At 45.1% G+C, this 23,008-nt stretch overlaps 1 protein-coding gene across 1 annotated transcript in view; it reads right to left on the reverse strand.

The window, feature by feature from the left end:
* The window catches only part of rspry1 (ring finger and SPRY domain containing 1), a 122,626-nt gene that overhangs the window by 38,898 nt on the left and 60,720 nt on the right, over positions 1–23,008 (reverse strand). Inside the window, exons 5-7 of the mRNA XM_072518402.1 lie at positions 22,704–22,762; positions 7,354–7,420; positions 4,033–4,164 (exon numbers count right to left, since the gene is read on the reverse strand). Of these exons, the coding sequence (XP_072374503.1) occupies positions 4,033–4,164; positions 7,354–7,420; positions 22,704–22,762 (258 nt within the window). The remainder of the gene's footprint in view (positions 1–4,032; positions 4,165–7,353; positions 7,421–22,703; positions 22,763–23,008) is intronic.

The following is a 23,008-nucleotide window of genomic DNA, read 5'->3' on the forward strand; positions in this document are numbered from 1 at the left end:
AAAAAAGCTTTCCTCATTAATGACTGATTACAGCTTCAATAAAAATTCAAAGAATCCCAAAACTTTTAAATCTCATGAAGGGAACAGGTGGTGAGTCAGGTTCTTTTCAGGAAGTGAGAGTTCTAAATACTCATGATCTTCAGAGAATTTTTCCTTTGCCACATCTCAGTTTTAAATGGACGACGCATTATTTTTGAACAGTCAAGGGGCAGTGAGTAGCACGGCTGCCTCACGGCGCGAGGCCCAGGTTCAATCCCGGCTCTAGGTCACTGTCCGTGTGGAGCTTGCATATTCTCCCCGTGTTTGCGTGGGTTTCGCCCCCATAATCCAAAGATGTGCAGGCTAAGTGGATTGGCCATGCTAAATTGCCCCTTAATTGGACAAATGAATTGGGTACACTAAATTTATATAAATAAATAAAATGATTTGAACAGTCAGCCCTAGTTCTAGATTCTCCTAGAAGAGGAAACATCCTTTCCATATCCACCCTGTCAAGACCTCTCAGGACCTTATATTTCAGAACCTCTCAGGACTTGAAAGCTCCTCACCTCTTACTCAAAACTCCAGCAGATCCAAGGTAGCCTGTCCACCCTTTCCTCATAAGACAGCCCGCCCATTCCAGGTATTAGCCTGGTCAACTTTCTCTGAACTGCTTCCAATGCATTAGCATCCTTCCTTAAATAAAAGGTGATTAATACCGTACATAGTTCTCCAAATGTGGTCTCACTAATGCACATGACGTCCCTACTTTTGTATTCAATTCTATTTGCAATGAATTAAATATTCTATTGGCTTTCCTTGCTATACCTGCATACTAGTAGTCCTTGTGATTCATGAGGACACCCAGATCCCTTTGTAACTCAAGGGCTCTGCAATCTCTCACCATATAGATAATATGCTGCTTTTTTACTCTCCCTGCCAAAATGGTAAATTTTCCCACACTGTACTCAAGTTTGGCAGATCATTGCGCACTCACTTTATCTATATATTTTTTTAGCCTCATTATGTTGTCTCGACAAATTACTTTCCTACCGATATTTGCAACAGCAGCAATTTTAGCAAGGTTCCCACATAGCCCTTCATCCAAGTCATTTATATAAATTGTAAACAGTTGAGGTCTCAGCACTGACCCTTGCACACCACTTATTACTTCTTGCCGACCTGAAAAAGACCCATTTATGCCTACCCTCTGCTTCCTGTTAGCCAGCCAGTCTTCTATCTCTGCAAATACAGGGCAACATGGTGGTGCAGTGGTTAGCATTGCTGCCTCACGGCGCTGAGGTCCCAGGTTCGATTCCGGCTCTGGGTCACTGTCTATGTGGAGTTTGCACATTTTCCCAGTGTTTGTGTGGGTTTCGCCCCCACAACCCAAAGATGTGCAGGGTGGGTGAATTGGCCATGCCAAATTGCCCCTTAATTGGAAAAAATGAATTGGGTACTCTATTTGTATATATTTTTTAAATCCATGCAAATACGTCACCCCCTATACCAAGGACTTTTATTTTCCACAATAACCTTTGATGCAGTACCTTTTCAGCTGCCTTATGGCAGTGCAAGGACAGTACAACCACTGTTTCCCCTTTATCCACAGTACATTATTTCCTCAAAAGAACTCCATAAGTTGGTTAAACATGATTTTTCTTTCACAAAACCTTGCTGACTCTCTCTGATTATTTTGAACTTCAAAGTGCCCTGCTATAGATTTTATAATAATAGCTAACATTTTCCCTAGGGGATGTTAAGAAAATTGGCCTGTAGTTCCTGCTTTCTGACTCCCACCCTTTTCGAATAACGGAGTTACATTTGCTATTTTCCAATCGATTGCGACCTTCCCCGAATCGAGGGAGTTCTGGAAAATGAAAACCAATGCATCAACGATCTCACGAGCCACTTCTTTTAAGATGCTCGGATGAACATAGAACCTTACAGCGCAGTACAGGCCCTTCGGCCCTCGATGTTGCGCCGACCTGTGAAACCACTCTAAAGCCCATCTACACTATTCCCTTATCATCCATAGGTCTATCCAATGACCATTGGAATACCCCTAGTGTTGGCGAGTCCACTACTGTTGCAGGCAGGGCATTCCACACCCTTACTACTCTGAGTAAAGAACCTACCTCTGACATCTGTCTTATATCTATCTCCCCTTAATTTAAAGCTATGTCCCCACATTCTAGACATCACCATCCGAGGAAAAAGGCTCTCACTGTCCACCCTATCCAATCCTCTGATCATCTTGTATGCCTCAATTAAGTCACCTCTTAACCTTCTTCTCTCTAACGTAAACAGCCTCAAGTCCCTCAGCCTTTCCTCATAAGATCTTCCCTCCATACCAGGCAACATTCTGGTAAATCTCCTCTGCACCCTTTCCAATGCTTCCACATCCTTCCTTTAATGCGGCAACCAGATTTGCACGCAATACTCCAAATGCGGCCGCACCAGAGTTTTGTACAGCTGCAACATGACCTCATGGCTCCGAAACTCAATTCCTCTACCAATAAAAGCTAACACACCGTATGCCTTCTTAACAACCCTCTCAATCCGAGTGGCAACTTTCAGGGATCTATGTACATGGACACCGAGATCTCTCTGCTCATCCACACTGCCAAGAATCTTACCATTAGCCCAGTACTCTGTCTTCCTGTTATTCCTTCCAAAAGGAATCACCTCACACTTTTCTGCATTAAACTCCATTTGCCACCTCTCAGCCCAGCGCTGCAGCTTATCTATGTCCCTCAGTAACTTGTAACATCCTTCCGCACTGTCCACAACTTCACCGACTTTAATGTCATCTGCAAATTTACTCACCCATCCTTCTACGCCCTCCTCCAGGTCATTTATAAAAATGACAAACAGCAGTGGCCCCAAAACAGATCCTTGTGGTACACCACTAGTAACTGGACTCCAATCTGAACATTTCCCATCAACCACCACCCTTTGTCTTCTTCCAGCTAGCCAATTTCTGATCCAAACTGCTAAATCACCCTGAATCCCATGCTTCCGTATTTTCTGCAGTAGCCTACCGTGGGGAACCTTATCAAACGCTTTACTGAAATCCATATACACATCAACTGCTTTACCCTCATCCACCTGTTTGGTCACCTCAAAGAACTCAATAAGGTTTGTGAGGCACGACCTACCCTTCACGAAACCGTGTTGACGATGTCTAATCAAATTATTCCTTTCCAGATGATTATACACCCTATCTCTTATAAACCTTTCCAAAATTTTGCCCACAACATGAAGTTAATCAAGTCCCGTGCACTTGTCAGCCCGCAGTTCCAACAATTTACTCAGTATAATTTTTCTGGTGAATGTAATTATCCCAAGTTCCTCCCTCCCTTCAATATCCTGAATTATAGCTGCTTCTGGTTTGTTACTTATCCTCCATAGTGAAGACTGATGCAAAACACCTGTTCAATTCATCTACCATTTCCTCTTTTTCCAATTCTCCAGATTCATTTTCTGTAGGATCAACGCTCACCTTGTTAACTTGTTTCTTTTCAAAGTATCTACATAGCTCTTACTGTTATAATATTTATGGTTAGCTTTCCCTTGTACTATAATTTTTCCCTCATAATAATCTTTTAGTAATCCTTGACTGACCCTTATATTTTATCCAATCTTCTGACCTTTCCACTACCTTTGGACAATTTATTGCACAAGGCGAGAATCATAAAACAGCATTCTAAACTGTATGACCCACAACTTGACAAAATCATTAGGATACAGCCACTAAGATTGAAAAAGATTATGTTATGAAATGGCTCTTTTATTAGAAATTAGTGGAGCAGGGAATAGACTGAACTTCAACAACTGGGACGGTGATTATCTTGTGTAAAAGAGACAAGTGGTTTCTTGGATTAGTTTTGATCACCTGAACTAGGATGGGCAAGAGCAGAAGAATTACTAAATCTGTAAGTATATTAAGAATTTTCAAAGGGTGTAATGTCAATAAATTTATACGTTTCCAACAGAATGTTGCTGAATGCTTTAGTTTGTGAGATGCAAGCAATAAAATCTCAAACTTACACAAATTATCCAGGCTCCACTGCGCACAGAAGCCAACCTGCCTTTTCAGGAAATCCGTGTGATTTACCCAAGACTCCAGCACAAGCAGTTGATCACTAATGCACGACTCAGAGACTGTTAATTTATTTTCACCTGCAATTTAAAAAATTGCATAGTTTCAACAAGTGCCTGCTGCTGATAATTTATTCAAAATATTTTATCATGCTTTACCCACAAGAACTTTCATTTGATAATGCTTGTAGTTATATAAATCAACTTTAAATTACACAAATACTAAGTAAACAGAATTTGTTCTCCAACTTAAAAAAAAATTAAATATTTAAATTGTGTAAAAGGTCTTTACATGCAATTGAGTAATAAGGATTTGTAGCAGCATTCCTTACAATAATTACATGTGCTGATTTCTGTTTGCAGTTTGTTTTGTTTCTTTTTCCATTTTGCACGGTTATGTAACTTGTGAATTGCTAAATACAAGATGTGAAAACCCAATAAAAACACTTTTTAAAAAATATGTATAAGTGATGGTTAGGACTTCAAGTGGTTCCCATGGAGTGAGCGGTCGCACATTTGATGGCTCCCACTAAAGGTGGCATTTCCTGGTCCTTTCCCTGTCTGAAGGTCAAAGTTTTTGGATGGAAAGATGTGTAGGAGTACCTGAAGAAGATGCAACTCCTCTGGTGTGGCTGGTGGATGAATCCACGAACTAGGAGTGGGATGAGAAGAAAAGAGCTTTTGAAACAAGAGAGTCGCCGTAGTGTGCCCCAGGTTAAGATGGCGGAGGGCAATGGCATTGTTCTGCCCACCCAGTGGTCAACAGAGCAGTTAGTGGAGTTTCTGAATGTTAAGTTTGGAATGTAGAGGGAGGCGGCTCTGGACGATCTGGCCAAAGTGGTGGAGCTGATTAAATTAGGGATCGAGAGTATTGAGCAGAGGCTGGAGAGGGTCGGCACGTTTGTGGACAAAATCTGGAGCAGTTGATCGGGGAAGGGGCCTTTGAGCAGCCCCTGGAGGTCGATAGAGCGCACAGGGTACTGATGAGGTGGCTGCAAGTGGGTGAGCCACCATGGGCAATGGTGGTGCGGTTGCACCATTTTCTGGACAAAGAACATTCTTTGGTCAGTGAGGAAATGCACCTGGAAAGGGAATGAGCTGCGGGTGTACCAAGACCTGGGTGCAGAGCTGGCAAAGAGGGGGTCCAGGTTTAATCGGGTCACAGTTGCCCTCTTTAAGATAGGGTGAGGTTTGGGGTGCTCTACCCGGCCTGCCTCTGGGTGACTTTCTAGAAGTGCAAGTATTATTTTAGCATGCCAGAGGGACAATGGACTAGCAGGAGAAGGAGGACATAAATGGTGGTTAGGTCATATTTGGATCAGAAGTCTGCATGATACTCGATTACCAAAGATAACAAAAAAGCACTGGAGAAGTGCCAAAAAGTTTGATGCCAGAGCAGAGAGCGTACGTTGTAAAGAAAGAAAAGGACATGGTGACCCTACAGCAGTCTTTAAAATTAGGAAAAGAATCAAGACGGTAGATGCAGCAAAGATGTGTGAGAAATCCAAGACTAGGGGCCATAAATATACATAATCTCATTGATAAATCCAAGGAGGAACTCAGATGAAACTTTACTCAATGGTGTGAATGTGCAACTCTGCCAGTTGAAGTTATTGAGGCTAAGAGCACAGAGATATTAGTGGAAGCTAGCCAAGTACATTAGGGAGAAAGGAATAAAAGAGTGGGTTTGGTGGGGATGGTACGTGGATGACGTAGACTGGGGCTCCTGCAAAGCAGCAACACCAGACACATCTGTTAGATTGAATGGTCAGTTTTAGTGCCGTAAATTGAGAGATACATTTCACCCACACATTCATTTTTCGGACAGCTACATTGGTGAAAATCCATCTTCTGGATGAGACGTTTAACAGCCATCCAAATAGCCAATCTCATGGATTAAGATCCCATGATACTCAAGTACAGAGCAATACAAGTGAATTGTTCAATCAGATTGTTAGAATCATAGAATCCTTAAAGTACAGAAGAGGCCATTTGGCTCATCGAGTCTGCCAATCCTTTGAAAAGTGCACCATACTCGGGCCCACGCCCCCACCCTATTCCCATAATCGCAACTATCCTTTTGGACACTAAGGGACAATTTAGTATGGCCAATCCACTTAACCTGCACATCTTTGGACTGTGGGAGGAACTGGAGCACCAGGGGGGAAACCCACACAGACAGCAATCAAAGGCTGGAGCTGAACGCGGGTCCTTGGCGCTGTGAGGCAGCAGTGTGCCACCCTGAAGGACAAGTATTGATGGAATTTGTTTGGACAGAAGGTTTGAAAGAGAAAGTAAAGTATGAGGGAAATAAGCAGAGGCATGATTTCTGGTGTCCCAAGTTGCTCCATCACACAATGATGGAAATAATAATAATAATAATAGCTTATTGTCACAAGTAAGCTTCAATGAAGTTACTGTGAAAAGCCTAGTCGCCACATTCCGACATCTGTTCGGGGAGGCCGGCACTGGAATAGGTCTCCAACACAACATTTCTCAAATATCAACTGCATTATTGAACAATGATGGCTGCTGAGTGGAGGCCTGGTACTTTCAAGCTCGAGTGGAAATGTCATGAATCTATTATTAGAAGCAAAAGGGGGAATAAATATTTACAGCAAAACAAATTCCTCTCCAATAGATTAGATTTAGGCCCAACTCATACATGAATGTATCACTCCCAGTGAGTGGAAAGTGTACAGTTGTGGAAATCATTAATTAAATTAGGAAATTTTTGTCAAGTGAAAAGGACAAAATGAACTAATTACATTGTTGGTTGACTGAATTTCCAATAAGCCTACTTGACTTTCGTGCAGACTGAACACAATCGGCTGGTCTTGTTACATGTTGTAACTCTGCAACAAGTACAAGACCATTGGCTATAATGAAATTCCAGGGCACTCTGCAGTCAGGAAGTGGCTGAGGCAGCTGGACTCGGTCCTTGGGTGCTGCTAAGCACAATCACCAAGTCAGCCCCAAGAATTGTAAGCAGAGGCAGACGTTCAAAGGCATGAACTCAAAGTACTGACTTTTTTGTGTTGCTAGATGCAGTTTCTAGGACAGCAACCTTCAACTCTTGGGAGACTTCTGCAGGACTGAAAGCCCTGTTAAACTCAATTACTTTTAAAGCCTACCATGAACCATCTCATTTTCATACAAAACTGAATATGATGGACAGAGTTAATACAATGCAGAATTTAACAGCAAATTTACTTTGTTTTAAAAAAAATAATCCGGTCAGGGTTTGTTTCTATACAAGCAAAAACTTACTTGTTTGTGCAAACTTTTCCAGGGCAATAAGGGAGAAAAGCATGACTGTGGGGTGAGACTGCCCACTCTGTAATATTAAAGAGTCAAAAAGTAAATATAAATTTACATAGATTTAATTGATATGCCACAAATATTTTTAAAAGTGTAACTTTAAAATAAAAGAAAAACAATTTGGACGTGAAGCACACCATTATTTTGATGAAGGATATGCAAAGAGAAAAGATGTTTACATAGCTTCTGCCAAATGAAACATAAAAATAAATTGGTTTGAAAAGAGTGACAAATTTCAAAAGTAATTCAATGGTCGTCAAATACTTTGGGGTGTCCAGATAGTGTAATAAATGCAAATTCTTTAACATTAAATTTTTTTAACACATTGAGATTAAAAATGGGGTAATGCTAAATAATTAAACTGCTATAATGCATGTATCCAAGTAATCATAAAATTATAATCACATTCTACCGGTTTGTACTCAGGTACATATTCTATTGAAATATTCCTTTTGAAAACAACCAAGATGAAAGAAACTGTCTACTCTATAGCCTCACATATAGAATTAACCACAAGCAAAGATAAAAGTAATTGCATCTCAACTTCAAATTATAAATTACTCAGTTAGGTCATCTGTAGTCTCTGAATGAATGATTGTTTTAAGTTGGCTTATGATATTGGTCATCATGTCAACAAATCTATAAATGACAGATGTATTTTTACTGTACATTTTGCAACAATAATCACAGAGCAGTTTTCAAGAAATTGGTTTCAATTTAGCAAGATACGTGATAGATGAAAAGTATTCACATACACCAAGACTCTCAGGAACACAATAGGACTATGCCATTTAACTCCTCCTGCATGCTCCACCATTCAATGAGGTCATGTTTGATCTGTGACCTAACTACATTTGCCCACCTTTGCGCCAATAAAATCTAAATCTCAGATTTGAAATTAATATTTGACACAGCATCACTTGCCTTTTACAGAAGGGTTCCAAACTTCTACCACACTGTGTGGAACTGTCTCCTAAATACATTCCTAAAGTGCATGGCTGTAACTTTTAAACTACACCTTGAGATTGAGACTCCTCAGTGGAAACATTGTCGAGCCTCTGCATTCCCATTAATATCGTAAACTTGAATCAAATCCCCTCGACTATCCAAATTCCAAAACACACTACATTCATCCAAGTAATCTTGCCTCAGTTTAACCTAGGAGTCCAGGCATCAGTCTGGTAAACCTATCCTGCACTCCCTTCAAGGTAATCTAGCCATTCCAAGGCATGGTACCCAGAACTGTTCATGATCCTCTAGTTGTGGCTCAATCACGTAAGAATACAGAAGGCTACTCCAAGAATTGAGGAGAAAGAGCTTCAATGACTGTTTATTCAGTAAGAGGCTTCAGAGTTAATTTTTATCTTTTTATTATTCCAGTATGGCTGTATTTACTCATTTATCAATATTCATTATTAGAGCAGATGCCAATTCTAGTTACTTGTCAGCTAAAGAACTAATAGCTCGCTATGAAATATAGCCTTAAGTCAGGAACAAGGCATTATCAATCCAATTAAAGATCACACAAAAGTAGAGTGAATTGGTTACTGAAGTAAAAGTTAGTAGAGCAATTTTAAAAGCATCAAGCATAACTCCACTTAGGAAATCCAAGCAGAAACACCACTTTATTGAAAAAAATCAGAAAGCACTGTTAGAAAAAAGCTGCGATTCAGCTCAAAATTCTGAATGCAACACAGTTGACATATTGGTAACTCTGCATGCAGTCCATATCAAGGCAGAGTGTCCGAATGCAGTACAGTAAATCGATGAGAATACTTTGCATCTGAAAGGTCCCTGAAAGGAAAGCAGAGTAACTCTGCACCACTAGTTGCTTTAATAAAATAAAGCCTGGTGTGCTGAAACAAAATATCGGATGAAGAGGTATTATCAGTCTACTGAAGGAATCAGTGTTTAAACTGGATTCTTGTCAGAACACCCTTTACTTCAGTATTACTGTGCTGTGATCTGGCCTCCACATTGGAGAAAGAACACAGTGGCACGAGAGACCCTGGAATAGAAATTTGTGATAATGATTTCAGAACAGAATTCAGGAAACAATTAACAAGCTTTTCTCTAGATGGTGGACTTGATAGAGGTCTTTAAAATTTTGATGCGGTTCAACAAGATGTTTGTAGAAAAAAGTATTTTCAGTTGTATTGCTGTAAACAAAAAAGTCATGCTGTCAAAGCTTTTCATCTCTCACTCATGAGAATAAATTCAGAAGACCAGAGTACACTCGTTAACCAATCAGAACTGTCTTCACATGGAGCATAAATTGTTCCTTTTGAGATTTGGTATTCTTGCGAATCTGCCCTGCTGCATACAAGACAAAAGACATGACAGCATGAAGTTCTGCACTACAAAGTGACTATTTGTTTTCAGTTGTGTGGGAGCCTGAAACTGTGGGTCATAAATATGAATTATGGGGTAATTTCTTTAAATGGCGAGAATATGTAACTTGCTATCATGTGCAGAAATTAAGGCGAATAACAGATGCATTTAAGGGACTGTTATGACAAGAAGGCCAACGGTATGTTGGCCTTCACGGCGAAAGGATTGCAGTGTAGGAATAGGGATGTTTTCTGCAATTGTGTAGCATTGGTGAGGCCAAACCTGGAGTAGTGTGTGCAGTTTTGGTGTCCTTATCGGAGGAAGGAGGTTCTGTCGGGTGAGAAAGTTGGTTAGATTCTCTTCATTGATTCGGAGTTATGTGGAGAAATGATCCGGGAGAGGTTTCGGAAGCCAAGGTATGGGAGGCGTTGAAGGCAGTGGTGAGGGGGGAGTTTATCTCGATATGGGCACACAGGGAGAAGGTTGAGCGGGCGGAGATGGATAGTCTAGTTAAGGAGATTCTTCAGGTTGACAGGAGGTATTCGGCGGCCCCGGAGGCAGGGTTGTTGAAGGAACGACAGAAGCTGCAGATGGAATTTGGGATGATATCCACAGGGAAGGTGGTGGGGCAGTTAAGAAAGGCGAGAGGGACGGTGTATGAATATGGAGAGAAGGCCAGTAGGATGTTAGCACACCAAAACGGGAGGCGGCTAGGAAGATAGGGAGAGTGAAGGATAAAGGGGGGAAAACACAATCTTGGACCCAGTGGGGGTGAACGGGGTGTTTAGGGAATTTTATAGTAGACTGTGCGAGTCGGAACCCTCAGCCGGGATGGAGGGGATGAGGCGGTTTTTGGAAGGACTGGAGTTTCCAAGGGTGGAAGAAGAGTTGGTGGAGAGCCTAGGGGCCCCGATTGGGCTATCCAAAGTAGTGGAGGAGCTGGAGGCTATGCAAGCGGGCATGGCCCTGGGGCCCGGCGGAGTTTTATAAATAGTTTTCAGGGGTGCTGGGACCCTTGCTGGTAAGGGCGTTTAATGAGGCTAGGGAGCGAAGGATACTTCCCCCAACGATGTCACAGACCTCGATCTCCCTTATCCTGAAGCGTGAGAAATACCCGGAACAATGCAGGTCATCCAGACCAAACTCCCTTCTGAATGTGGACGCTAAATTGTTGGCCAAAACCTTGGCCTCGAGAATAGAGGATTGTGGTCCAGGGGTGGGATATGCTCCGTTGTCACTGGCAGGGAGGGTACAGACCGGAAAGATGACAGTTCTTCCGAGATTTTTGTTCATATTCCAATGCCTGCCTATTTTTTTTTCGGAAGCTTTAAGAGGGTGAATGTGGTGATTTCTGGGCTTGTTTAGTGGGGGGGGGGGGGGGTGTGTGTGTGTGTGTGTGTGTGTGTGTGTGTGTGTGTGTGTGTGTGTGTGTGTGTGTGACCCTACCGAATTTTAGGAACTACTATTGGGCGGCAAACATAGCAATGATCAGGAAGTGGGTAGTTGGGGAGCAGTCGGTATGGGAGTGGATGGAGGCGGTATCGTCTAGGGGCACTGGTAACGGCACCTCTGCCGTTCTCCCAGGCTCGGTACTCCACATGCCCGGTGGTGGTGGCGGCGGTTTTTAGGGTGTGGGGACAGTGGCGGAAGCATATGGGAGTGGGGAGCGTCGGTATGGGCTCTAACTTGTGGCAATCATCGGTTTGTGTCAAAGGGGCTAGATGGGGCGTTCCGGAGGTGGCAACGAGCTGGGATTGAGCGGTTGGGATTGAGCGGCAGTTTTCCATGCTTGGAATAGGTGTTTGAGCTGCCAGATGGGAATGGGTCCCACTATCTGCAGGCAAGGGATTTTGCACGGAGGCAGGTCTCGACCTTTCCACTCCTACCGCCCCAGGGGATACAGGACAAGGTAGTTTCGAATACGGGAGTAGGGGATGGGAAGGTCTCAGAAATTTATAACGAGCTCATGGAATGGGAGGGAACCCAGATCAGGGAGGTAAAGTGAAAATGGGAGGAAGAGTTTGACAAGGAATTAGAGGCGGGTTTGTGGGAGGATGCCCCGAATAGAGTCAACAAGTCCTCGTCGTGTGCCAGGCTTAGCCTGATACAATTCAAGGCGGTCCACAGGGCGTATATGACTGTGGCCCGTATGAGCAGGTTCTTTGAAGGGGTGGAGGATAGTTGTGGGCGGTGTGCAGGTGGGCCTGCAAATCATGTCCATATGTTTTGGGCACGTCCAAAGCTTAGGGGATTCTGGCACGGTTTTGCCGATGTCATGTCAACGGTATTGAAGATGCGGGTGGCTCCGAGTCCAGAGGTGACGATTTTGGGTGTGTCAGAAGGAGAGAGTGGCTGACGTTTTGGCCTTTACTTCCCTGGTAGCCCGAAGACGATCTTACTGGCTTCACCCGGAGGTGGCAGCCATTTATCTAATTCTTTGGGAAATATTAAGCTGTCAGCAGATGCAAAAAAAAGGGGCGGGGGGGATGGTTTGAGGCGAATTGGTGAGTGGAGCATGGGGACTGGAGAACTGTGTAAGCCATATTGGCTGGGTGTGGATGTTGGTTGGGGGGTGTGTTACTTAGGTTGTTGTGTTTTCTCTTGAAATTGTTAAAAAATTTCAAATGCGTTAATAACATGTTTTTAAAAAAAAAGGATTATATTCATTGGAGTTTAGAAGAGCGAGAGGAGATCTCACAGAAACTTATAAAATTCAAACAGGATTACACAGGGTAGATTCAGAAGGAATGCTCCCGAGGGTGGGGGAGTCCAGGACTAAGGGTCTGTGGTAGTAGAGGTATTACGGTATCTGGTAATGCTGGAACACCATTGGTAGAAATTGTATGCTTCCTATTAGTCAAGCTGTATGGTAGCTCCGCCCTGCTAGGCGGGTATAAGAGCCTGTGCCGCCCCAGCAGCCTTCATTCTGTACCCGAGCTGCTGGGGGAAAACATCTAGCCTATTAAAGCCTTCAGTTGGACTACAACCTCGCTTTAGTGGTCATTGATCGTGCACCAATTTAATAAGCTAGATTTAAAAGAATGGAGCTCCGAATCAAGCCAGAGTGTCTACAACTCAGCCCCCACATGGCAAACTCAGCGGCAATCTTCAAGCATTGGCTGGCGTGTTTTAAAGGATATCTCGGGACGGCCGAAAACACACCCACAGGAGAACAGAAAATGCAAGTCCTGCACTCGAGGGTGAGCCCGGAGATTTACACCATCATCGAAGAAGCGGAAGACTTCGATGCAGCAATAGAGCTGCTAAAGGGACATTATATTCGCCCGGTAAACCAGGTCTACGCCCGACATCTGCTAGCAACGAGGCGACAAATCCCTGGGGAAATCGCTGGTAGAATTCTACCGTGCACTCCAGGTGTTGGGAGAAACTGCAGCTACCCGCAGGTTTCGGCGAGCGAACACACTGAACTCTTGGTCCGGGACGCTTTCGTGGCAGGTGTGCTGTCCTCCCAAATCCGCCAGCGATTGCTGGAAAAAGACACTCTCGGTCTCAAGGAGGCACGGGCTCTTGCAGGCTCCCTGGATGTGGCCTCCAGAAACGCCCGCGCTTACGTTCCCGACCGCACGCCAGCCCCCTGGGCAGCGTGGAACCCCTCCGCAGCCGACCCCGAGACATCCCCCATCCCTCCACAAGCTTGTGCTGCAAAAACCTACCTGGTTCATTTAAAATCTGTCATCTGAGACCACATTTGGAGTAGTGCGTGCAGTTCTGGTCACCTCATAAGGATGTGGAAGCATTGGAAAGGGTGCAAAGGAGATTTACCAGGATGCTGCCTGGTTTGGAGGATAGGTCTTCTGACGAAAGGTTGAGGGAGCTAGGGCTTTTCTATTTGGAGCGGAGGAGGATGAGAGGTGACTTAACAGAGGTTTATTAGATGATGAGGGGGCGTTCAGAGACTATTTCCTTGGGTGGATGTAGCTGTTACAAGGGGGCATAACTATAAGATTCAGGGTGGGAGATAGAGGAGGGATGTCCGAGGTAGGTTCTTTACTCAGAGTGGTTAGGGTGTGGAATGGACTGCCTGCTGTGATAGTGGAGTCGGACACTTTAGGAACTTTCAAGCGGTTATTGGATAGGCACATGGAGCACACCAGAATGACAGGGAGTGGGATAGCTTGATCTTGGTTTCGGACAATGCTCGGCACAACATAGAGGGCCGAAGGGCCTGTTCTGTGCTGTACTATTCTATGTTCTATGTTAAGGCGGCCTGGCAACCCCGGGAGGCCCCGCTGCTACTTTTGCGGGTAGGCCAAGCACCCCCGCCAATGCTGCCCAGCCTGCGCATCCACCTGCAAGGTATGCGGTAAAAAGGGCCATTTTGTGGTGGTAAGCCAGGACCATGCAGTTGCCGCGGTCTCTGGCGGTGAATGCGGACCGCCACCACAAACTTCTCCACGCTCCCCGTGCGGCCAGCGGGCACCACCATCTTCCTACTCCAGGGCCACGTGCGGCCCCCGGGCAAGATTAGATGGATGGGCGCCACCATTTTGTGCACCCCCAGCCATGTGCGACCAATGGGAGCCGCCATCTTGGATGGACCCCCAGGACCCCAGCTCGGCTGACCACACACTGCCCGAAGAGAACACTCCACTGCTGCGATTAGCCTCGGTGACTCAGGATCAGTCCCTAGCCTCGAACACAACTGCTACAACGACTGTATTTTTCAATGGGCACGAGTCGTCCTGCCTAATCGACTCTGGGAGCACGGAGAACCTCATACACCCCGACACGGTAAGGCGCTGTTCTCTCCTCGTCCACCCAGTTAATCAGAAAATCTCCCTGGCCTCCGGTTCCCACTCAGTAGAGATAAAGGGGTTTTGTGTCGCAAACCTCACAGTCCAGGGAAGGGAGTTCAAAAATTACCTGCTCTACGTCCTTCCCCACCTCTGCGCGGCCACACTCCTAGGTTTAGACTTCCAGTGTTATCTCCAAAGTCTAACTTTCAAATTCGACGGCCCTATACCCCCCCCTCTCACTGACTGCGGCCTCGAGACCCTTAAGGTTGACCCGCCTTCCCTGTTTGCGAACCTCACCCCGGATTGCAAACCCATCGCCACCAGGAGCAGACGGTACAGTGCCCAGGACCGGATCTTTATTAAGTCAGAGGTCCAAAGGCTACTGAGGGAAGGAGTCATTGAAGCCATCAACAGTCCCTGAAGAGCTCAAGTAGTGGTGGTAAAAACCGGGGAGAAGCAAAGGATGGTCATCGACTACAGTCAGACCATCAACAGGTTTACGCAGCTGGACGCGTACCCTCTCCCCCGCATATCCGACCTGGTAAACAGGATCGCGCATTACAAGGTCTTCTCCACGGTGGATCTTAAGTCCGCCTACCACCAGCTTCCCATCCGCACTAGTGACCGCATATACACTGCCTTCGGGGCAGATGGGCTGCTCTATCACTTCTTAAGGGTTCCTTCCCTTCGGTCTCACCAACGGGGTCTCGGTCTTCCAGCGCGAGATGGACCGAATGTTTGACCAGTGCGGTTTACGGGCAACATTCCCATATCTCAATAATGTCACCACCTGCAGCCACGACCAGCAGGACCATGACACCAACCTCCAAAAATTCCTCCAGACCGCAAAGATCCTTAACCTTACATACAACAAGGATAAATGCGTGTTTAGCACCGACCGCCTAGCCATCCTCGGCTACGTAGTGCGAAATGGAGTTATAGGCCCCGACCCTGAGCGCATGCGCCTCCTTATGGAGTTCCCCCTCCCTTACTGCTCCAAGGCTCTGAAGCGCTGCCCAAGGATTTTTCAGTTACTACGCCCAGTGGGTCCCCAACTATGCGGACAAGGCCCGTCCCCTGATCCAATCCACAGCTTTTCCCCTGTCGATAGAGGCCCGCCAGGCCTTCAGCCGCATCAAAGCGGACATTGCAAAGGCGACGATGCACGCCATCGACGAGTCCCTCCCCTTCCAGGTCGAGAGCGACGCATCTGACGTAGCTCTGGCGGCCACCCTCAACCAAGCGGGCAAGCCCATGGCCATCTTCTCGCATACCCTCCATGCTTCCGAAATCCGCCACTCCTCAGTCGAAAAGGAGGCCCAGGCCATAGTAGAAGTTGTGCGACATTGGAGTATTACCTGGCCGGCAGGAGATTCACTCTCCTCACTGACCAACGGTCGGTTGCTTTCAAGTTCGATAATGCACAGCGGGGCAAGATAAAAAAACGATAAGATCTTGCGGTGGAGGATCGAACTCTCCACCTACATCTACGAGATCGTGTATCGTCCCGGGAGGCTACACGAGCCTCCTGACGCCCTGTCCCGTGGCACGCCACCGCTTCAGAGCCCTCCAGGAGGACCTCTGCCACCCGGGGGTCACTCGCTTTTTCCACTTTATCAAGACCCGCAACCTGCCCTACTCCATTGAGGAGTTCAGGGCAGCTACCAGGGACTGCCAAATCTGCAAATCACACTTCTACCGGCCAGAGAAAGCACACCTGATAAAGACTTCCCGTCCCTTTGAACGCCTCAGCATCGGCTTCAAAGGCCCCCTCCCCTCCACCAACCGCAACACGTACTTCCTGAACGTGATTGACGAGTACTCCCAGTTCCCATTCGCCATCCCCTGCCCCGACATGACCGCAACCACCGTCATCAAGGCCCTCCATAGCATCTTTGCACTGTTCGGGTTCCTCGCCTACATACATAGTGATAGGGGTCATCCTTTATGAGCGACGAACTGCGTCAATTCCTGCTCAGCCAGGGCATCGCTTCGAGCAGGATGACCAGTTACAACCCCCGGGGTAACGGACAGGTAGAGGAGGAGAACGGAACGGTCTGGAAGACTGTCCTACAGGCCCTACGGTCCAGGAATCTCCCAGTCTCCCGCTGGCAGGAAGTCCTCCCGGATGCCCTCCACTCCATCCGGTCACTGCTTTGTACTACAACCAACCAGACACCTCACGAACGTCTCCTTATCTTCCCCAGGAAGTCCTCTGCTGGGACCTCGCTCCCGACCTGGCTGGCAGCTCCCGGACCCATCCTGCTCCGAAAAGACGTGCGGGCGCACAAGTCGGACCCATTGGTCGAGAGGGTCCATCTTCTCCACGCTAACCCCCAGTACGCCTACGTGGCGTACCCCGACGGCTGACAAGATACGGTCTCCCTACGAGACCTGCCGCCCGCCGGAGCCCCACGCACACCCCAGCACCAGTCCCACCCTCCCCTCCACCAGGGCACCTTACAGGAGGATCGGTCCTACTGCCGGCCCCGTCTATGCCCCCCCCACCCACCGACGCACCCCGCAGGCGCTCCCTTCCCAGGTCAACCATTTTCCCCACCAGCACCGTCAAGGGGTGTCGAAGCTGCCACAGAGATCGAGGCCACGCTCCCGGAGTCACAGACGCCCGAGCCTCCACCGGAGTCACCATCGAAGCTCCGACGATCACAGAAGACGACCAGGGACCCCGATCGACTGATTGCTTCATTTTAAATGGTAAATTTAAATCATAAATTGTAAATAGTTACTAGAATTGTAAGTAGTTACAAAACGCTGTACGGAGGTATTACGGTACCTCCACAACTAATTCTACCACGTTGCCATGTTTGTAGTATCAGGCCACCACCCCCGCCGGACTCTTTTTTAACAGGGGATGAATGTGGTAGTAGAGGTATTACGGTACCTGGTAATGCTGGAACACCATTGGTAGAAATTGTATGCTTCCTATTGGTCAAGCTGTATGGTAGCTCCGCCCTGCTAAGCAGGGTATAAGTGCCTGTGCCGCCCCAGCAACCTTCATTCTGTACCTGAGCTGCTGGGGGAAACAATCTAGCTTATTAATGCCTTCAGTTGGACTACAACCTCGCTTTAGTGGTCATTGATCGTGCATCAGGGTCATAGTTTGAGGATAGTGGGTAAACCTTTTAGGAGAGAAGAGGAGAAATTTCTTTATCCAGAGAGTGGTAAATTGGTGGAATTCACTACCACAGAAACTTGTCGAAGCCAAAACATTGTGTAATATCAAGAAGGAATTAGATATTGCTCTTGGGGCTAAAGGGTTCAAGAGATATGGGAGGAAGGCGGGCGCAGGGTATTGAACTTCATGATCAGCCATGATCATAATGAATGGCCTCCACCTGCTTCTATTTTCTTCTATGTAGGTTTCTGAAGTAGATGAGGAAAAGGGAGTAGGATATGTTGGTGGAAGGAGGTTCACGGCCAGCGTAAACATCAGCATGGACCTTTTGGACCAAATAGTTTGTTGTGTGCACTGTTGATAATAGTATTTTGTATGTATTCAGCACATTAATATGTTAAGCAAGCTTTTCCATTATTCTGAATTTCTACACTTTTCTAAAAAATTATCCTGATTTCAGAAATGTTTTTGAACCATTAAGTTTTTGCTACAGCAACACCACCTATGCAAATTTTCCACAAGGCAGCAAATACCAAACATGATTGAATATTTGCTGTAGTTTTGTGCTTGACCAAATCCTCAAGTCAAATTTTCTCAATTTTCCAGTGGAAGATGCAGAGTAGCACATACTACAGTGAAAGGCACACAATAACACTATTCACAATATGCTAGATGACACTGTTTTACAATCACAGAAGCATTCTCGACAATTATTTGGCTACTGAAGAGCAGCAATGTTTTTTTAAGGTCACACCGTGTATTTATTAAGTAAACATGCTGCACACTTCATATTTACAGACAGGAACTGGTCATTCAGCCAAACAGGTCTATGCCCCATGTTCATGTTCCACACAAGCCTCCTTGCACCTTACTTCATCTCATCAACACACTGTTGTATTCCATCTCCCCTCGTGTACTAATCTTGATTCCTCTCAAACGCATTTATGTTATTTGCCTTAACTATTGCATGTGATGGCAAGTTCCACAGTTTACCACAGAGTAAAGTAATCCCTTACTTTCTATTAGATTTACCAGCATATTTATGGCTTTTAGTCTGGACTCACTTCAACCACATTTATTCTATTGAAGCTCTTCATAATTTTAAAGACCTGTCAAGTTACCTCTTCGATTTCTTTCCTAGAGAAATAAGCCCCAGCTTCTTCAGTGTCAACTGATAATCATAACCGCTCACTTCTGATATTACCCGTGTAAATCTATTTTTTGTATATCCCTGCCAGTAATATGGAGACCAGAACGTAGCATAGAACTCCATTGGTTTAGCATAGTCCTCTAAACACCTTTACTGTTAAGATGATGATTATAAACTGCCAACGGTTTACTCGGATGGTTTATGACATGTAAACCATTCTATGAGATTACTAACTTGTAATCACATACTTGTAGCCAAGGTTTTCTGTTCGATTTTTGATTACCAAGAGTTCAATTGCATAAATTCATACGTGTATCTGGACTGTATGTGAACCGACCTGCAAGTTAAGGCAGTTTTGTCATTCTAAATAAGCTTTATTCAATTTGAAAATGACTACGGACTGCTTTCAAAATTAAATTGATATCCAGCCAGAAAATAATTTGGTGTCTGTACCCTTGTGAAGAGTATTCTTTGCATAAAGAATAATATTATTTTCATAAAATTTCCAAAGTTTTTTATCCATGTCCAGAAGATAGTATTAGCCCCCATCGGCAACACATTCCGGCTGCATAATCCACAGGATGCACGGCACCATCTCACCAGGATGTCCTAGATGTTTACAGCATGGAAACAGGCCCTTCGGCCCAGCTTGCCCATGCCACCCAGTTGCTATCACAAAGCTTGTCCCACTTGCCCGCATTTGGCCCATACCCCTCTATACCCACCCTGCTCATGTAACCGTCTAACTGCTTTTTAAAAGGACAAAATTGTACCTGCCTCTACCATTGCCTCTGGCAGCCCATTCCAGATGCTCACCACCCTCTGCCTGAAGAAATGTCCCCTCCGGTCTCTTTTGTATCTCTCTCCTCTCACCTTAAACCTATGCCCTCTAGTTCTGGACTCCTCTACCTTTGGGAAAGATGTTGACTTCTACGTTATCGATGATCCTCATGATTTTATAGATCTCTATAAGATCACCCCTAAGCCTTCTACACTCCAGGGAAAAAAGTCCCAGCCTATCCATATAATTCAGACCATCAAGTCCTGGTAGCATTGTATATCTCTTCTGCACTCTTTCTAGTTTAACAATATCCTTCCTAAAGTAGGGTGACCAGAACTGAACACAGTATTCCATGTGTGGTCTTACCAATGTCTTCTACAACTTGAACAAGACATCCCAACTCCTGTATTCAATATTCTGACCAATAAAACAGAACATGATGAATACCTTCTTCACCACCCTGTCCACCTGCAACTCCACGTTCAAGGAACTATGAACCTGTACCAGAGATCTTTGTTCGATAACTGTCCCCAACTCCCTACCATTAACTGAATAGGTCCTGCCCTGATTTGATCTACCAAAATGCAACACCTCACATTTATCCAAATTGATCTCCATCTGCCATTCATCAGCCCACTGGCCCAATTGGTCAAGATCCTGTTGCAACCTTGTATAACCTTCTTCACTGTACACTATGCCACCAATCTTAGTGTCATCTGCAAACTTGCAAACCATGCCTCCTACATTCTCATCCAAATCATTAAAATAAGCACCAACAGTGGACCCAGCACCGATCCCCGAGGCACACTGCTCGTCACAGGCTTCCAATTTGAAAAACAACCCTCCATAACCACCCTTTGGCTTCGGCCGCCAAGCCAATTTTGTATCCAATCGGCTAACTCACCCTGGATTCCGAGAGATTTAATCTTGTGCAACAACCTACCATGCGGTACCTTGTCAAAGGCCTTACTAAAATCCACGCAGACAACTTGGATTGCACTGCCCTCATCTCCCTTCTTGGTTACCCCTTCAAAAACCTCAATCAAATTCATGAGATATGACTTTCCCCTTACAAAGCCATGCTGACTTTTCCTAATGAGCACTTGCCTGTTTAAATGCCTGTAGATCCTATCCTTCAGAATACCTACTAACAATTTACCCACTACAGAAGTAAGGCGAACCGGTCTGTAGTTCCCAGGCTAATCCCTTCTTAAACAAGGGTACAACATTTACTACCCTCCAATCTTCAGGCACCTGTCCTGTGGCTGTCATTGATTCAAATATCTCAGCTAGGGGGCTGGCAATTTCCTCCCTAGCCTATCCCAATGGCATGGGACAAATTTGTTCCCCTGCAAACTCTACCAGCGAGAAGGACAAAAGGATCAGTATCATGGGAATACCATCAGTTGTGAGTCAAATATCATTACAATCTGGGCAGCTACCAGGACTGCAACATAAGAACATAAGAACTAGGAGCAGGAGTAGGAATCTGGCCCCTCGAGCCTGCTCCACCATTCAAGGACTCAGCTCCACTTTCCGGCCCGAACACCATAACCCTTAATCCCTTTATTCTTCAAAAAACTATCTTTATCTTAAAAACATTTAATGAAGGAGCCTCTACTGCTTCACTGGGCAAGGAATTCCAGAGATTCACAACCCTTTGGGTGAAGAAGTTCCTCCTAAACTCAGTCCTAAATCCACTTCCCCTTATTTTGAGGCTATGCCCCCTAGTTCTGCTTTCACCCACCAGTGGAAACAACCTGCCCGCATCTATCCCATCTATTCCCTTCATAATCTTATATGTTTCTATAAGATCCCCCCACATCCTTCTAAATTCCAACGAGTACAGTCCCAGTCTACTCAACCTCTCTTCGTAATCCAACCCCTTCAGCTCTGGGATTAACCTAGTGAATCTCCTCTGCACACCCTTCAGCGCCAGTACGTCCTCTCTCAGGTAAGGAGACCAAAACTGAACATAATACTCCAGGTGTGGCCTCACTAACACCTTATACAATTGCAGCATAACCTCCCTAGTCTTAAACTCCATCCCTCTAGCAATGAAGGACAAAATTCCATTTGCCTTCTTAATCACCTGTTGCACCTGTAAGGCAGCTTTTTGCGACTCATGCACTAGCACACCCAGGTCTCTCTGCACAGCAGCATTTTAAAATATTTTATCATTTAAATAATAATCCCTTTTTCAATGCATCAACATCCTAGAATTCTATATCTAACAACAATGTGTGGCCTGGGACAAATTTGTCCCCCTGCAAACTCTACCAGTGAGAAGGATAAGAGGACCAGTATCATGGGAATGCCATCAGTTCTGAGTCAAATATCATTACAATCTGGGCAGCTACCAGCACTGCAACATCAATGCATCAACATCCTAGAATTCTATATCTAACAGCAATGTGTGGAAGCAAGGGCAGCTGTAACTTAGCCCAATAGTAGTGGGCCATCCTAAGTAGTGATAATTATTCTACTCTTCCGTGTAGCAGTAAAAATTTCAGGTGCTCAGTGTCCCTCAAAATCTTTCTTGCGCATTTTTCAACCGTTGTACTTGTGCCTTCAGCATTCTAGGCCTCAAATTCTGGAATTCCTTCTCTAAACCTCTCCACCGTTCTGTTCAAGACACCTCTTAAAATGTACCTGCTTGATCCAACATTTGGTCATCTATCCTTTTAAAAAAAAAAACATTTAGAGGACCCAATTATTTTTTTCCAATTAAGGGGCAATTTAGCATGGCCAATCCACCTATCCTGCACATATTTAGATTGTGGGGCTGAGACCCATGCAGATACGGGGAGAATGTGAAAACACCACATGGATAGTGACCCGGAGCCGGGATCGAACCCTGGTCCTTGGCACTGTGAGGCAACAGGACTAACCACTATGCCACCCCTTTGGTCATCTATCCTAATGCCTCATTTATTAGTTCAGTCAGGAATTGACAACAATTTGATTGACGTGCAGTCCAGATTATTTAAAACTGAATAACGTGTAAAAAAAAAAAAACACTAATGTCACAAATTTTAAGTCAACATTAATTGATCTTACAATGTACGAAGATTTTCATTTACCCATTCTATGAGGTTGAGGTGTACCAGTAATGGCTCTTAGTTGCAGATCTAAAGTACTCACCAAACTTTCCAGTAAATATTCCAAGGTCCCCGGGCTGAGAAGACCTATGCTGGCAGGACCTGCAAATGTTAGAAGTGTTATCAGTGAATCTGCATGCTCGCTATAAGAATGAGTTGCCATTGAAAATTATCACAATTAATCCAAAATCCATAATTTTTGAAGAAACATGCACATCATTTCAAAAGTTGCTAGTTAAAAAAAATAAAAAAAATTTAGTGTACCCAATTCATTTTTTCCAATTAAGGGGCAATTTAGCATGGCCAATCCACCTAGCCTGCACATCTTTGGGTTGTGGGGGCGAAACC

Source organism: Scyliorhinus torazame, chromosome 10 (genome assembly GCF_047496885.1).
Source record: "Scyliorhinus torazame isolate Kashiwa2021f chromosome 10, sScyTor2.1, whole genome shotgun sequence".
NCBI lineage: Eukaryota > Metazoa > Chordata > Chondrichthyes > Carcharhiniformes > Scyliorhinidae > Scyliorhinus > Scyliorhinus torazame.